General features: G+C 46.8%; 1 protein-coding gene across 2 annotated transcripts in view; it reads right to left on the bottom strand.

The window, feature by feature from the left end:
* Positions 1–15,943, bottom strand: part of SLC35F3 (solute carrier family 35 member F3) — a 291,248-nt gene extending 275,305 nt beyond the window's left edge. The window contains exons 1-2 of one of the 2 annotated variants that reach the window (XM_019746952.3): positions 15,419–15,943; positions 14,823–15,049 (exon numbers count right to left, since the gene is read on the bottom strand). In XM_019746952.3, the coding sequence (XP_019602511.3) occupies positions 14,823–15,049; positions 15,419–15,471 (280 nt within the window). In that variant the 5' untranslated portion in view covers positions 15,472–15,943. Of the gene's footprint in view, positions 1–14,822; positions 15,053–15,418 lie in introns of both variants that reach the window. The other variant, XM_019746951.3, reaches the window with a different exon arrangement.
* Positions 15,944–17,430: the final 1,487 nt, after the last annotated feature.

Genomic DNA, 17,430 nt, shown 5'->3' with positions numbered 1-17,430 from the left:
GCGTCCTGCCCAGTCCGACACTCAATAAGCCGCCCGTGACACTATTCGTGATGCCCTGCCAGTGGCAGGATAAAGCACTGTGTCTGGGGTGCAGAAATTTCCCTTCTTGGCTGTTCTCTAAGGGGCAACTGCCAAAGCTGGTCCTCTCAACAGCCTTTCCAAGTTTTTCCACTCCTATTGTCCCTCTCACTTCCCAGGGTAGCTCCCTGCCAGACTTACTCTGTCGGCACCAGCTCGCAGAGCTGCTCACCACAAAGACCCACTGGGCTTCTGGGAGGCTCCAACAGTGGTGACTCTCTTTCAAGGAATTTATTCAGGGCCCTGTCATTGTCTCGCAGAAACAACGCAGTGGAAACCAGTGTTAAGTCCCCTCGTTGCCCCTTCTGCTCTCTGGAAGGTGTAAACACAGGACCTGTGGCCCCACAGAAATTCTCATTTTCTTGAAGAAGTGCATTAGAAACCTAAATTGTTATATTTTTATCTTCAAAGCTTCCAAATGCAAACACTAAATGTACCATGTTGCAGTGTTCAACATGTTAATCAAAGAAGATTTCGTCAATATATTTTTGGTCCAGGGTCGGCCCGGTGGCTCAGACGGTTGGAGCTCCGTGCTCCTAACTCCAAAGGCTGCAAGTTCGATTCCCACATGGCCCAGTGGGCTCTCAGCCACAAGGTTGCCAGTTCAACTCCTCGAGTCCTGCAAGGGATGGTGGGCTCTGCCCGCTGCAACTAAGATTGAACACGGCACTTTGAGCTGAGTTGCCTCCGGGATGGCTCAGTTGGTTGGAGCGCAGGCTCTCAACCACAAGGTTGCCAGTTTGATTCCTCGAGTCCCGCAAGGAATGGTGGGCAGTGTCCCCTGCAACTAACAACGGCAACTGGACCTGGAGCTGAGCTGTGCCCTCCACAACTAAGACTGGAAGACAACAACTTGAAGCTGAACGGCACCCTCCACAAGATTGAAAGGACAACTTGACTTGGAAGAAAGTCCTGGAAGTACACACTGTTCCCCAATAAAGTCCTGTTCCCCTTCCCCAATAAAATCTTCAAAAAAAAAAACAAAAACCAAAAATATATATATATATACATTTGGTCCATGTAACAAAAGAAAGAGAGACAAAGTGGTGGAATAAAAAGGAACTCTTTTTATCCACGGGTTTCCCTTTTCGGTGACTTACGTGGGCTTTGTCCACTATAAAATGAAGAGGAGACCCAGATTGGGGGAAAGTTCCAGATAGGACTTGGACTCAGGCTTGTTTAGCCTTTTAAGTTGTTTTTTATATATTTGTTTATTGTTTTAACCTCTAAACTCTTACTTTCAGAAGAGATGATTCTCTCAGATGCTGTAGGTAAACCTTAGACTCATTAATGTTTTGTGCTGGCGGGTATCCAGGATGCAATCTTACATAAGCCTTTCATTGATCACGAAAGGCAAAGGATGGCCAGACTGGATAAAGGAACTGGTCACCCACACCCAGTGAGTACATGGCAGAACCGACACCAGACTGCGGCTAGCCCTCATGTCTGGGTCCGTGCCTTTCCCTCATGGCTGATTGCGTCATCAGCCTGCTCTTCTCTCCCCTCTATACACGGCACTGAAATCACGATGTCAGCCAGGGCTGGTTCTCATCCAGCCCAACTAGGGAAGGACCTACTTTTGCACCAGTGTGACTGGCTGGCAGCCTTCAGTTCCTCATGGTTGGAGGACTGAGAGCTTCAGTTTTTTGTTCGCTACTGACCGGAGGCCATCCTGAACCCTTAAAGGCGACCTGCCATGTTTTCCCATGTGGGCCCCCCAACATTGTCAGTTGTCTCATCAAGGCTGGCATGCGAGAGGAGATCTAGTAATGCAAGTTTGCTGGCAAAATAGAATCTCGTGTAACACAACTTACTCTCAGAAGCCAAACCCCATCATGTGCAATATTCTGTTGGTTAGAAGCAAGTCGCAGGCCCCACCCACATTCACGGAGAGGGGATTATTGAGGGGGGAAAATATCAGAAGCGGGATCCTGGAGAGGCCCCTGGAGTCTGTCCGCCATGACACTACCACTTGGAAATTCCACTGCTGGGCGTACATCCAGCAGAAATGAGTGCTAATATTCACCTGAGACAACTACAAAATGCTCAGAGCAGCTTTATAATGTACTTGTCGTCTCTCCTCCCTCAGTTTTAGCACTTTTCATGCATGCTTCTCATGAGAGCTGTTTGCAATTCAAACCCCACTCGTGTCTTCCACTCACTATCCTTTCCCCGGCCTTGTGATACTTTTTTCTGAAAGCAATCAACTGTTCCCACTTGCTCTTTAACATACGGCAGCACTTCTGCTTCCGCTAGTCCACTGTGGCTCCCAAAAGGTCTCCCTTTGCTTATTCTTAAGGAGATCGGCCCTTTTCTAACATGAGAACCCCTACAACTTATAACATTGCCTCCAATCCTCCAATATTCACCTTGAAGCAAAAATAACACTAGCCCTGTGTGGTCTCTTCATTACTCAGTGCCTCTGTCTATCCACAAACAGCGATAATAATGTCTTACCCGGGACCCCACAAGAATTCTGCCAAGGTTCTGAGCTGCTGAAGGTAAATGGAGACTTTTAATAGTCTGCAGCCCACACGCAGAGCCCAGGAGGACAGCTGGGAGCTGCTTGATCCTTTCTTGCCATCCCTGGACCTTTTTCCAGGTAGCAACTGATAGAGGAATTTCCTTGGGAGCATCCCCCCAAATGATAGGTCCTCCCTCCATGGCCTTCCCCTGATCCTTGGGGCCAGGAGGACAGAGTGCTCAAGAATTAATGAGAATTGGGAAGGAGGGACGTAAAATACAACAGGAGATGAGACGCCAGCATTCCAGAGACTTGGCACTTGAGATAAATCTGTACTACAGGCCAATGAAGCCTTTAAAAAAAGCCTCTTGTGCAGCCTAAGATGCAATGTTCACTCCCTGGTGAGGCAAATAGTGCCCACATTCAAATATGCTTTTCTTTCATAGCGTGCAGAGATAAACCCTTTAGAGAAATGGACCAGAAATCTAAATCTCTGAAAAAACAGGTTTCCTTCGTCAAAAGAATCCTGGAGCCTAAGACATGTCCCACCTGGCAGAGTGCATCTTCTTTTTTTAATTAAAAACTACTTTACTGAGGTATGCTTAACACCTAAAAAGCTGAACATGTTTAATGTACACAAACTGATGAGCTTGACAGAAGTATACCCATGAAACCATCACCACCTTCTATGCCACAAACATACCCAGCTGGAGGGACTGTGATTTGGCCAGAAGTGGGGGAGGGAAACTGAGCAGATGCTGCCTGAATAGTTCCTTAGCCAGTTTGAGCTGCTATAACAGAAAACCAGATAGTGGCCTTTGAACATGGGAAATGATTTCTCCCAGTTCTGGAGGCTGGAAGTCTGAGCTCAGGGCACAGCAGGGATGGATTCTGGTGAGGACTCTCTTCCTGGCTTGCAGGCGATCACCTTCTCCCTGTGTCCCTCACATGGTAAAAAGAGGAAGATCGTCTCTTAGGTATCTTTTCTTATAAGGACACTAATCCCATCATGAGGGCCCCACCTTATGACCTAATCATCTCACAAGGGCCCCCCCTCCTTATACCATCACACTGAGGGTGAGATTTCAGCGTGTGAATTTGTTAGGGACACGAGCATTCAGACCATCACACCTAGGCTTGGGCCTATGGAAGAGGGTGCTGAATGATGTGTGGCTGGAAGCCAGGGGCAAGGCTGTCTTTGACGTGAAGAATTGCCACGTTCCCTGAGACAACTTGTCGGAGTTCCCACAATTCCCCCTGCTCTTTGGCTAAATTCTGACGCAATAACTCTAAACCAAATATAGGCATCTCCCTTTCACTCCTGGGCTATGCCATGCCATTGGCTGGAACAGTGACTTTTTTATTTTGAAAATGTTCGTTCACATTTACAAAAAGGTTGAGAAAACAGTCCAGTGAACACACTATCTATTATTTAGCTTCACCAAATATTAAAATTTTGCCACATTTTATTCATCTGTCATTCAATCTATCTACCTATACTTGTGTTTGTTGAACTACTTGAAAGTACACTGCAGACGTGACACACCTAAATACTTCAACGTCCCTTAAAAATAAGAACCGTCTCCTACATAACCACACTAACATTATTAAGCCCAAGAAAAACAATATTCCGCAAAATAATTTAATAAACAGCAGACATTCAAGCTTCCCCAACTGCCTCCAAATGTGTTTTATACCTATGTGTGATAGTCTGATTTATGACAAGAAATACATATCTGGTTTTCATCCCCATTCTGGCACAGAGCTCTTAAAACCCTTGGAATTTCCTAAGTGACAAGAGCCATAAAGGTGAAGTGGGTGTCTTTTGTTATTCCTAACAAGCCCCTTTCAACCACACCTGAGTTTCCATTAACAAAGTGACTTTCAGAAGCTCCTAAGTACTGAGGCTGGTTGCCAGGCAACAAACTGTAATCAGAGGGTTGGGACTTTCAGTACCACCTTCTTCCTCACCCAGAGCAGAAAAACTGGAGATTGAATCATTCACTAATAGCTAATGATTTAACCCCTCAGGCCTATGTAATGGAGCCTCCACAAAAACCTGAAAGGAGAGGGTGTGGGGAGCTCCAGGTCGGTGAGCACAGTGAGCACTGTGAGCACATGGAGATGCTGCGGGTGTGGGGCCCTGGAGGGGACTCAGAAGGTCAGGGCCCCTTTCCACATACCCTGCTCTGTGCATCTTTCCACGGGTCATTCTTAAGTTATATCCTTAATGATAAACTGCTCATCTAGGGAGAACACTTGTCCTGAGTTCTGTGAGCCACTCTAGCAAATTAATAGAACCCAAGAAGAAGGCTGTGGAAACTTCCAATCTACAGCTGGTCAGTCAGAAGCACAGTGAGAGCCTGGACTTATGTTTGATCTCTGCAGCGGGGGAGGACGCAGTGCAGTCTTGTGGGACGGAGCCCCTCACCGGTGGGGTCTGACATGCTGTCCAGGCAGATAATGTCATAACTGCCTTAAACTGTAGGCCACCCAGCTGGTGTCGCAGAATTTTTTGGTGTGGAACACCACGGGAAGTGGCTCCATCATCAAGTAACGCGAGAATCTGCTGCACAGAACTCCAGACCTCACCACTGGCGACTTCACATAGGCAACTGTCACCTTCATCAGGAGGTTTCGGTTTTTCTTATTCTATAAAAGAAGAGACGCCCCTTAGGTACTGCACTCCCTTCACATCTATATGAATCGGAGCGTGTTATGACCTGAACACCCAAGAGAAGGGCTTTAAAAGAGTATTTCTATGAACATGGGCCTTTTCTCCAAAAGGAACTGCAGGACAGGCATGAGGAGAATGTGCAGCAGTGCTCCTAGGAGCAGGTAGCGCTGGGAGCAAATCCCCACTCCCTGAATTCTCGTCCACTGCAATTCCTGCCAGGCCCCTGCTAGAGGAGAAAAATTGTCCCAGGCCTCAGGCTGGCTTCTTTAGATCGGGGAGGAAACAGAATGCCTGCAGCATAGGACATAAGGGAAGGTTTAGTACATTCTGATTTAGTAGCTTAATCTCATCAACCCAGTCCCAAACCTTTGTTGTTGCATGATTTCATGAAAGAGAAAGAAATGTTTAATGGCAGGCCTACATCAGTGGACAAATGGGAACTCTGATTAAAGCAGCAGAGCTCACGCTTTCCCTGAGGCTCAATACCCTATCCTGCCCTACCCTGTTGCTAACTAGCTGTTGGTGGTGCTGCACACTAAATTACCATGCAGCACGACGTGTACTGTATAGAGTTTAGTGTGAGCACAGTCAGTGTCGATGCAACATACCCCAAGACGTTTAGTTAGGGGAGCACCAAGAAGAAACTTGTAGTGCACCTGTGAGATGCTCTAAGACAATGAAAGTGTGTGACGGGATAATTTGCGTCTGTCTTGTCTCCCCGCTGCGTAATTCCCCAGAAAACAGTAACTATACTGTATACTTAGTACATGTTTATCTTAAAAGTAAATATATTTACTGCCCTTTAGAAGCACTAAACTATCTGCTGTCTGAATGAATGAATGAGTGAATGAATGAATGAATAAGAGACTGGATGGATAGATGGCTAGATGGATGGATGGGAGGGTGGGTGGGTGGGTGGATGGGTGGGTGGGTGGGTGGACGGGTGGACGGGTGGACGGACGGACGGGCAGACAAACGAATATGCATTCACATCAGATTCCACTGTTAGATCTGTTTCCACCATTCAAAAACGGACTCCTTCATGAGAAGTGTTTGAAATTTCATGCAGTGATGTTCTGAAGCGCGTCCCTGGCCCACGGAGTCTCAAGAGGGAGCGTGGTGGTCCTGGGTCTAGTGTGAAAGCGTTCCTTCCTCCACCTCCCAGCCACCACAGTGAACTCCCACGTGGAGTCTGAGAGAATCACAAGATCCAATGTAGCTCACAGATAGAAAAAATATCATGCATGTGCACCAGGACCAAGTTCCCTAGTGTTTTTAGAAGAAATTCTAATTACATAAATTTTATTTACAGGTAGCTTTGAAAACACACCCATTGCATAAAATCAGATAAAGCTACAAAAGATTTTTATGTTAATTATTTAATAAAACAAAATGCTGACTTTTTTTAAATGAAAGAGTTTGGATTAACTCTTAAAATCCATTGTTCTGGGTTACGGCATTTAAATGGTCTTCAAACTATCTCACTGGCCAGTTCGTTTTTAAAAATGTATAGAGGAGGGGACTTCAACTCCTGCCCAGGTGTCACATGCCAGCATAATGCAGTTTTCTGTGAAAAATGTCTATGAAACTCCCACACATGCTCAGCATGAGAACGCTGCACAAAATCCAACTGTTTCATATCTACGATCATAATTCTATTCCTTTTTCTAAGAAGAGAACATCTTAATGTACATTCACTGAAAATTTCTAAAAAGAAAAACAAGGAAGCAAAGTCAACTTTCATTAAGAAACATCTTTCTTCTGACCTTCTGGATAAAATCTTGAGGACATAGCCAAATTTTTATAACTCTATATTGTTACAAAGTAGATGGTGAACAAGGACAGAAGTAACTTCCTAATGGAGTCTTATCTAGTCAAGTATGGTAGATGAGACACAGCAGACTGACAAGGAGAAAATGTGAATGTCACAGAAAACATCTGTCAAACTAGACAACTGTTCTGAGACGTCTCAGGAGTCCAACCAAAACAACCTCAAGCCTTCCACACTGTAAATCACCTGAGAGGAGCAATTTCTTTCCGACAATCTCAAATGCTGTCATAAATCAAGGCTATCCCAAGCTGCATGAAAGGAAATGTGTGCCCATGTTCTACCATGTTTCCCTGAAAATCAGACTGGACAATGAGCTTTAATGCATCTTTTGGAGCAAAAATTAATGTAAGACCCGGTCTTATTTTACTATACTATAAGGCTGGGTCTTATAGTATAAATATAAATATAAATATAAATATAAATATAAATATAAATATAAATATAAATATAAATATAAATATAAATATAAATATAAATATAAATATAAATATAATACCAGGTCTTATTTTACTGTAATATAAGACTGGGTCCTATATTAATTTTTGCTCCAAAAGACGCATTGGAGCTGATTGTCCAGCGAGGTCTCATTTTCGGGGAAACACGGTAGAAGCCATGTTCAAGGGCTTGTTGCCATCATTAACCAGAAGAATTGACCAGGTTCCTAACTGCACACGTCCCTATCTGGGCTCTGCAAGGAGACAAGGAAATGTAACTGGTCAATCATTCTGCTGATCCACACACTCAGCACTGACCTGACACAAAGGACCTCATGTTAAAAAACAAGCTCCCTCATCACCCTGATGAGTAAGTAGACCCTTAACCCAGCCAGTTCTGGGTGTCCACCTCCTCCCAGTGCTCCGGGTGATGAGGACTCTGTGATCTTCTCAGCATCAGGAAATGGTTTCTTATTTCCAACGGGAAACTCTCTGGTGTGTAAATCCCTGTTTTGTCCTACGTGGGCCTGAGCACCAGTGGCTCACGAATCCTACTTGGACAGGAGTTTGCAGTTGTGCAGAATGGAACCCAGCCCTGCTCACTTAGCGGGAAGGGGTGGCGGTATTGCCACCGCGCTGGCCCCAGGCATTTGGTGAGGAGCTGCAGCAAGACCATGACCCAGGAGGGAAGTAGCACCCAGCGTGGAGCCCTGGAAATGGCCAAGGCTGCCTCTGGGTGGCTTTACACGCCTGCCTTACTCTCTCTGTGCAAACCAGTTTGCTTGCCTTCCCATCCACATGGAAGCCAGAATAGCTCTCCTCCAATCACAGGACCACCCCAGGCTAGGCCACAAGCTCAAATTTGAGGAAGGAGAAACTGACCAAGTTCGTGTGTCAAAGGTCCATCCCATCGAATAGGTGGCACTCAGGGGGACAGTGACGTGAGCCTGGCTGCTGAGGGCCCTCCCTGAGGACGAGGTGCAGGGAAGGGACAGGGGCACAGTGAGCTGGGCAGACATTCCCACGGTGTCGGCTCCCGCCCATCCAACACACACACGTCATGTGCTCGCGTTACCTCTGCGTCCCCCAAAGACTTTTCTTGTGCCTGCAGGACACATTTTCAGTTCACTGATCCATTTTCTCTTCTTCTCTGGGCCCTGTTCATTTTTCCATATCATTTTTGAAGTGAAGTTATCAAAACTATACAAAACATGCTGTTATGAGACTGGCGACCGTAAGCTCTGGGAGTGAGACGGCTTGTCAGTGCTTTGAGCTGAGTTCAGGTGGAGACCAGGAGAGCATGCAATGACGGCTCCGCTTCTTGACTGACAAAGGCAATTCTGGAAGAGTCCCCGCAGAAGCGTGGCTGCTTAGAAGCCACATGTGTGTGTGCGTGTGTGTGGCTTTTCATTAATATATTTCACAAATGTTTATTGGTTTAGTGCCAGAGAAACTCTGTGATCTGGGGACAGAATCACCATAGGCCCGTGTGCTCAGATGAGCCCACCCTCACAGAATGTTCCATCTGTGAGTTTCAGCCACACACTTACACGTGCCATGACAACATGTATGAGACAAGACAGCACTATGGGAGCCCCTCACCAGACTTAATGTGGTCAGGGAGGCTCCCTGGAAGAAGTGACACTTCGAATGGGACCTGGATACACCAGTGTCCCTCCTGAAGACACAACTACAGTACAACGTCCTAGAGCCAGCTTCTGCTCACAGTGCAGCGTCACCTGGGACACCTATGTGCCACTGCGCTCCATTCAAGCTGAATTTCTTTCTAGGAATGCCGTAGGCACATTTCTGCACACACGCCGTTCCTCTGTCAGGAATGCACACCTCCCCTCCCCCTCTTCCTGTGGCTTATTACTCCCTCAGCTTCTGAACTGAACCCCCACTGTGAGAAAGGGCTCTCAGAGCACCCCAAGCCAACCTTCATCCCACCGTATTATTGCTTCTAATTTCATTTTCTCTCCCGCTAGTCTGTGAGATTTGAAGGCAAGGACTGTGTCTTCTATCACTTACCTCTATTCTGGCACAGAGTAAGTAAATGCTCCAAGTGTTTGCTAAATGAATAAATGAAAATCACGGCATTTATAGATGATGGTCATAGGGCTAGCTGCTATATACTCACATACACATTATTTCATTTAATCCTCACAAGAGTCCTGCAAAGTGGTTATATTATCCCCCATTTTATAGATAAGAAAACGGAGGCCAGTATTTGCCAATGGTGACATTTCTACAAAGGGACGAAGCTGGGGTGTGAATGGGGCTCCCCGAGAGTCCTTTTGCTCTGCTTCTCCTGACATTAAAGGGACTAAGGTTGTCCCTTCCTTCAGTCCAATAAGCGTCCTTATCAACACTCAGAAAAACGCTTGACAGAGTTCAATGGCTCATACACAGATGGATTCATTTTTCAGTGGAACCAACCTGCATTTTTCCAGTTGCTTAAGGACAGGACAACGTCTCACCAGTGGAGTGTTTCAGACAAGCCACTCTGCAAACACCCAGGATGGACTGGGAGATCTGAAGCAAGGGCTGTGAGACAGAATGGGACACAGCGCAGTGCCTGGCCGCTTTTACAGCTGTGCTTCCTGGAGGTGAGAACAGGGGCCACCTGCCCATCACAACCAGATGGGAAGTATCAGCCACCGTATCACCCACCACCTGTCGGTCCGAGGGTCCTGGGTGCACTGAGTTTCCTTAAAAAATATAACAGTTCTGCACATTAATTCTTTCTACTCTCAGAAAACTACGACGTTGTTAGCATGCAAATAAAATTTACTCTCTGAGACAACAGAAACTCTTATGCTTTATGCTCACTCTACCCTGCCCCCATCACCCTCTAACTTTTTTTTCCTTTAAAATCATTTCAGTCTAACATGTCACATGCCAACCTCCATTCTAGAATAAACTTTTACTACCAGATTATAAATCTCTTACGAAGTGGGTCATTTTTGAATTGCTGACCCGACCTTTACTATTTTGGGAGGATCAAGCAGGAGTTGCTCCCCATGAATTCAATTATAGTAGAGCCACTGTTCTAGTTATCACTGGTTGGGACATCAGCCGCCTCCACTCAGTGCGGTGTGGGACGGCACAGATGGCAGGAAGGTGGCCTGATTCCAGAACCACTTAGCGGGAAGGGGTGGTGGTATCACCCCCCTCCTACCGCCTACGGACACTTTTTAATATTTTAAACCAGGAGGATCTTGAAACCTGAGATCTCCTTATCACCAGGTGAGTTATGCAGAGCTCAGTAACCTGCATGCTCCTGGCCGAGGGTCAAATCACCCGTGGAAGGTGGGGGTGGGCTAGGGATGGGGTGCTCATTTAGACTAGCTCACCCTCCACTCTGCAAACGTCTTAAAACTAAGGCCATCAGTATTTTTTAAAATCATTTTTATCAGAACATATCAGCACCACATCGTATTAATAATTATACTCAAAAGACAGTTGTACCTCATTTTAAACGCATGACCCCTCCCCCCACCTCACCCAGAAAAGCTATTCCTAAATGGTTTCTTTGCTAGAAAAATGTTTGGGAGCTCACTATTTGAAAACCCCCTTCAGGGAAACTTTTGGCAAAGTAAAAAGCCCCTGCTAACTGTAAACAACCTGTTTCTGGATGCAGGTATCTCTTGGTCTGTTTCCTGACAAAGGCACACCTGTGTAGTAAGCCTTGTCTCCCATCACTCATCTCTGCATCCTGGCATATAGTAAATGCTCCAGAAAAGTTTACTAAATGCACAAATGAAAATAAAGGAGCGTTATTGATGCTCCTTCATCCTGCATAGGAGCCTCCTTGAGCCGAAATGTGGCCTGTCCCCATGCGCCAGATGCCTGGGTGGGGCTGCCCCTGCAGTCCGCTGGCTCCCACAGCCACGTCCTCCCCACCCTCTGCCCCTCATCCCTCTCCCACAGCCACATCCTCCCTGGCAGTGTCTATACCAGAGAAGTAAGAACGCCAGGGGGAAACAGGAGATACTTCCGTTGGTCATCGTGCTCTGCACGCTGGGAGGGGAAAGGAAGTTGTTAAACGACCCAAATTGTTCAGCAATCTAAAGCCCTTTCTACGAGGTATCAATTTATGGGGAGTGGGTAGGGACTCTTGTTAGCCACAAGCAAGAGACTCTTTCAGAAAGCCATTTATTCTAACCTGGCTGTCACGAAAACATATGACGTGGTCCAGGAAGAAGGACAAGAGGTCAGAAACTCAGAAGGCAGAACTGGTCCACAGAAAAGAGTTCACTGGCTTAGGCAAAGAGAGGGATTCCCGTGGGAAGATACACTCCCAGGGGACAGTGGCATTGTCTGGAAACACTGTTGGTTGTTGCAAGGTGGAGAGGGGGTGCAGCTAGAGGCCAGGGATGCTGCTGAGCACCCTACAAAGCACAGGGCAGGCCCCCACAATATAGAATCATCCAGAACAAATGTCAACAGTGCTAAGGCTGGCATCCCTGGCTAAGCCAAGGCTTGCCATCAAGAATTCTGGTCTAGTCTATGCTTAGAAAGCCAAGGATGACGCTTATGGCGGAAGAATGAGGAAGGAGTGAAACAATTCAAAACTTAACAGGAAGTCAGCACAAAGAATTAAATGATCCGGCTACAGAGGTGCAGTCGGAGGTTTTCTCTGCCAGAGGCGTCCATTCACTCATCTAACAAATATTTACTGAGCACCTACTGTGGACCACGAGATTTCTGGGCTCTGGACACACAGCTGGGAATCTGAGGGGTCGCCCAGAACACTGCCCAGTGGTTTGGTTCTAAAACATGAAAGGTGATGATCGGAGGACATTAGCCACTGAGAAGAGAGGCTGGACCCTTCCTTCCCGCTTGTTTACACGGTTTAATTCTCAGTAGAATGTTCCACACAAACCACCCCTGTTAGGCCCAGGGGCTTTGGGGACTTTTATAAACAATTTCTTACAAAAAGTCCCTTATCTAGAGTACACCTTGCTAATCTCACTGATTGGGTTGCGAACACTGAGCAAAGACAATTTCCGCACTGTTCACAATTACCTCATGTATCTTCATGGCCCAAAACAAAGTTTAAAAATTAAGAGGATAAGAATGAATAGCTGGTCATTCAAATAATTTCTGCGGCTAAAGGCAACTCACTCGTAACTCTCTCGTCTAGAAACTCACTGGCAACTCCTTGAGGGGACAGGGATAAGTCACTTTGAACGATGGCTGGAAGGTGACATCAGAATGTCAAGGATGAGGCTCGGCGCATCCCGTAACTTACTCTGGAGACCTTGAGAGGAATAGTTGTTTTGTCATCATCACCTCTCTTGGTTTGCTGGTTGTGAGTATTAGTCAACAAACAAAATAACTAATTGATAGCAACATACAGACAAGCCTCTTTATTCTTTTTTTTTCTACTTGAGGAGAAATGGCAAACAGCCAAACTACTGCTCGAAGACATCTTTGGCTATATTAATAAACTATCAGCTTCTCTAAATTTAAACTTAAAATCCAATTAATTCATCAAAATGTCAGTTGTCACCTAAAGCATTTTAGTAAAAACACCTTGGAATAAAGCCGAAGCTTCACAGGAACAGAGCGCGGAGTGAGCTGACTTGATCCACAGCACAATGATGGCTGTATTCTGGTCTGTTCATATTTGTTCCTTCAGCAACGCCTCAGGGAGGGTATTTAAGAACACCGCTGTGGTACAGGGGCTCGTTTTCCTTACGGCCTTTCCCCTGTCTTAATTACAAAGTAGGTTTGTACCAAACAAGTCATCACTGCTCTAAGCTCCCCGCCACCCCCCGCCCCCAAAGTCACAAACCTTAGTGAAAATTTCTACAAAGTACATGGGGCCAGTCACAAATAGAATTACAATGATAAACATTATTTATGACTTCAGGGCCTAAACAGACAACACCATGAGGGCTTAATTTATACCGTTGCATTCAGTTATTAAGAAAGCAGAAAATAAGAAATAGAAAACTCCTAATAGAAATTTAAAAAGCAGAAATAGAAATGAAGTGTTCTATCCTTATCTATAAGTGAAATGGTTTCCAATGGGTTTCATTAGTGTTGTTCTGTGCCCAGGGTGTCTCAGCTGAAAAGAAAACTTGGCCCTTTGTCTTCCTTCTGTGATTCAAAGACAATTTGTCAGCTACAATTTTACCAGAAGCAGGAGATTGGAGAAACAGATAATCTTTTAAAGGTTCATACAGACTTAAATGCAATCACCACGGTCCTTTATAAACGAATAAGAGCATGAAAACAAAATCATTGAAATCCTATGTTTCTTCCTGCAAAAAACTTGAAAGTAACCAGCTAATTGTTAGCATGCTGCTGACCTCTGGCTTGAAATCAAGGGTTTTAGGAAAAAAACTGAAGACAGACACATTTTTAGAGCTGAATATGATTAATTTACAAAAGCTGGGTATTTTTTCCTAAGGATCAACAAAGTATGTTCCAATTTCAAGCAACAAAGGGTAAAAACATATCTCAAAATCATTAAGCTGTTAGTCTTTATTACAAAGGGATCCAAGTGATACTCGTTTCTTACATTGACTGAGGAAGTCAATGACCATCTCTTTTTGCCACATGAACCGTACTGACAGGACACCTCGTTATGGGCACAGTCATAGGTACCTGGAGGTTGTTGTAGCCAACCTCTCCCTTCCAAAGTGAGAGCAAGAGCTGTTCGTCACATTAGCCCTGAGCACACAGGTAATGCCTGTGTAATTGATTACAGCACTGTCAAAAGCATCAGCTGGGGCCCATTGGCAAAGAAAAGTTTCAGCTGCTCCACCTGGCACCAACCCTTTCTCTCTGCCAAATCTAGAATGATCCATACAGAAGCGCTGCACTGAGGACAGATAAAGACCGAGAGCAAAGGGAATGAATGAGAGCTAAAATGAAGGCCCCAAGGATTGCCCTCCATCATCAGGGCCTAGAGGACCAAGGAGGAGTTAAAACCCAGGCAGCCTGTCTGCAGTCTCTAACTGAGCCGGCTGGGCCCGACCCCAGCGAGCAACACTTTCAGATCCGTAGGGAAGCGTCAGTACAGGATACAGTGTTTCCAATCTCTCACGTATTGTGACGACTCCATAGCAAGGAGACAAGGACAGAGAGGTGTATGGAGGGAGGAGAGGAGGTATAAGAGAATGGATCAGAAATTCCCAAGGTCCGGGAGAACTCCGTCTCTGGGCCTCTTCCTAAAAGTTGCAAAGCTGGGACTGTGTCCGTGGGCAGCGCAACAGTGCGGCGGCTGGACGCGTGGCTGCGTGCACTCCCCAGGCTGCGGGAGGGGACCACGCAAGGGGAGGCGCACCGGCGCAAGGGGGCAAATGAAACGAGGGGTCTTACTTTTGTAGCTCGCCGCCCAGGGCTGATAGCCGTAGTAGCCGGTGATGCGCAGGATCCGCTCCTCAATGGACGTGAGCCCCGCGGGCCCGCCAGTGAGGTCCTCCACGGAGCGCGACCATTTCAGGTCCTCCTTGATCGCCTCGTCCACTACCAAGTACTTGAGCTGCCGGAGCTGGGGACTGATGTCAGACAGTCGCCGGGGACTGACGTCCGGTGACCTCCTCATGCTACTGAAGCCGGGCAGGTGAAGGGGATGGGAGAGAGGGGGAGATTTCGGTGAGGACAGATGCGAGGGCGAGCAAAGGCGCGGCCTGGCCTCCAGGGGCAGGGGCCACAGCAGGGCCGGCGCTTCCCCCTCCCGCCGCCTGCCGCCCACCCGACTCCCGCGGAAGCCTCGGCGTCGGGTCCCGTCTCCGATGCCTGGCCCTGGGCGCCTCCGGGCAGGGCAGGCTGGGGCGAATGGCGAGGGGCAGGACGCTTTAAACTTCCCGAGCAGCCCCGCCGCACGCCGCCCTTTCCAGAGCCCCACACTGCCCAGCGTCCCGGCTGCAAAGGGCCCCCTGCCCGCCTGCGCACCCATATTGGGCGCTACTCACATGGCGATGCCTTTGCCCCGGGGCGTGCCGCCGGGAAACTCTCGGATCCCCATAGGCAGCGGCAGAGTACAGCCGGGAGCGCCCAGACTTGAAGCAGAGGGGCCGCCGGGCCGAGCTGCCTGCAGCCGCGGACCCGGGAGAGGAGGGCGCGCTGCCCGCCGAGGGTCCGCGCCGCCTGTGCGCGCCCGCGCCGCCGTCCCCAGAGCCTCCCTCCGCGGCGCGCGGGCGCGGCTCAGCACGGCTCCGGCCGGTCCCGGCGCTCGCTGCAGCCAGGCGGCGGCAGGGCCGTGCGGGCGCCGCGCCCCTCGCCTGTCGCCTTCACCGCCGCCCCAGCACACCGCGGAACCGGGAGAGCGCTGGCAGCTATGTGCGCTCTCGAGGCACCTGGGCGAACTGGAAGCGCCCGCCCCGAGCGCATGAGCCAGGAGGGGGCGCTGCTGCTCCCTTGCCGCCGGGGCGTGCGCTTGGCTCCGGAGCGGCACCAGGCGTCGGTGCTTTGCCTAGCAACCTCGGGGCTCCAGAGCGCCCCTCCCCTCTCCTGCCATTTGTCTGGACCTACTGCTCCTGCATTCGGTTCAGTTTCAATCTCTCTCTCCTTATTTCTAAAATAATGAGCAAAATTAGTTGGAGAGACCGAAACCTGGTTCCATATCCATGAAAACTATGCTCAGAATGCAAATAAGTAAATGGCACTTTATAGGCAAAGCTGAAACACAGGTGAATTGACTTAAGCTGCGGGAACCCTTAGGTCAGGCCTGGCCCTCAGCTAGCTTACATTTTCATTGGTGATGCAGTTACTAAGTCGGATCTCTCTCCTTAGAGGTCCATTTAATTTAGCCTGTAATTGTTTTGTTTTGTTTTTTTCCTGTCCACAAGCCGTCTCCCCAGAACACCTAACCACTTTTTATAATGTTATTGTTCTGTTATAAAAATACGTACAGATTCATCAGGGGCAAGTTTAGGAAATACAGAATATGCTAAGAAGAAAATACCCATTATCCAGCCAACAATGACTACTTCGAATTTTAAATGTATTTCCTTCCACACATTTTTTTCAACGTAAAATACATTTTTCACAAAATCAGTATCAAATTGTGCACAGTACTTTTTGTACTTTTTTAAATATTAAAATTATGTTGTGTCTCAGCAAACTAGGAATACAGGAGAACGTCTTCAAACGAATAAAGGACATCTACAAAACCCTACAGCTAACATCAGACTTAATGGAAAGAAACTAGACGCTTCCTTGCTACCATCAGGAGCAGGCAAGGACGTTTCTTCTCACCACTCCTTTTCCGTATTGTGCTGCAAGTCTTAGCCAATGCAAGTAGATAAGAAAAGGAAATAAACAGTATCTACAGGGAAGGAAGAAACAAAACTGTATTTGTTTGCAGGTGACATGATCATCTGTGTGAAAACCTCAAACAGTCAACTTAAAATTGACCTGGAACAAATATTGATTATAACAAGATAGTAGACCACAAAGTTAATACATTATACAAAGGTCAATCGACTTCCTATATACCAGCAATGGACAACTGGAATTTGAAATTACAATGTAATACCACATACACTGGCACCCAAAAATGAAATATTCTGGTCTAAATATATGTACAAAATCCATCTGAGGAAAATTACAAAATTCTGATGAAAGAAATCAAAGGGGAACTAAAAAAATGGAGATATATTCCATGGTTTTTAGTAGAAAGACTCAATATTGTTAAGATGTCAGTTTTTTCCAACTTGATGTATAGATTCAACGTAATCCCAATCAAAATCTCAGCAAGTTAGTTTGTTGACACCAACAAACTGATTTGATACTTTATAGGAGAAGCAAAAGACACAGAATAGCCAACAAAATATTGGAGAACAAAGTTGGAGTATTGACAGTACCCAACTTCAAGACTTACTATAAAGCTACAGTAAACAAAACAGTGTGGTACTGAGGAAAGGATAGCAAATAGATCAATGATACAAAACAGACAGCCCAGAAATAGACCCACACAAATAAA

This window comes from Rhinolophus sinicus, chromosome 6 (genome assembly GCF_057876585.1).
Source record: "Rhinolophus sinicus isolate RSI-liver-muscle chromosome 6, RSI-T2T, whole genome shotgun sequence".
NCBI lineage: Eukaryota > Metazoa > Chordata > Mammalia > Chiroptera > Rhinolophidae > Rhinolophus > Rhinolophus sinicus.
The sequence above is the reverse complement of the archived record's forward strand: the minus strand, read 5'-3'. Positions and strand labels throughout refer to the sequence as shown.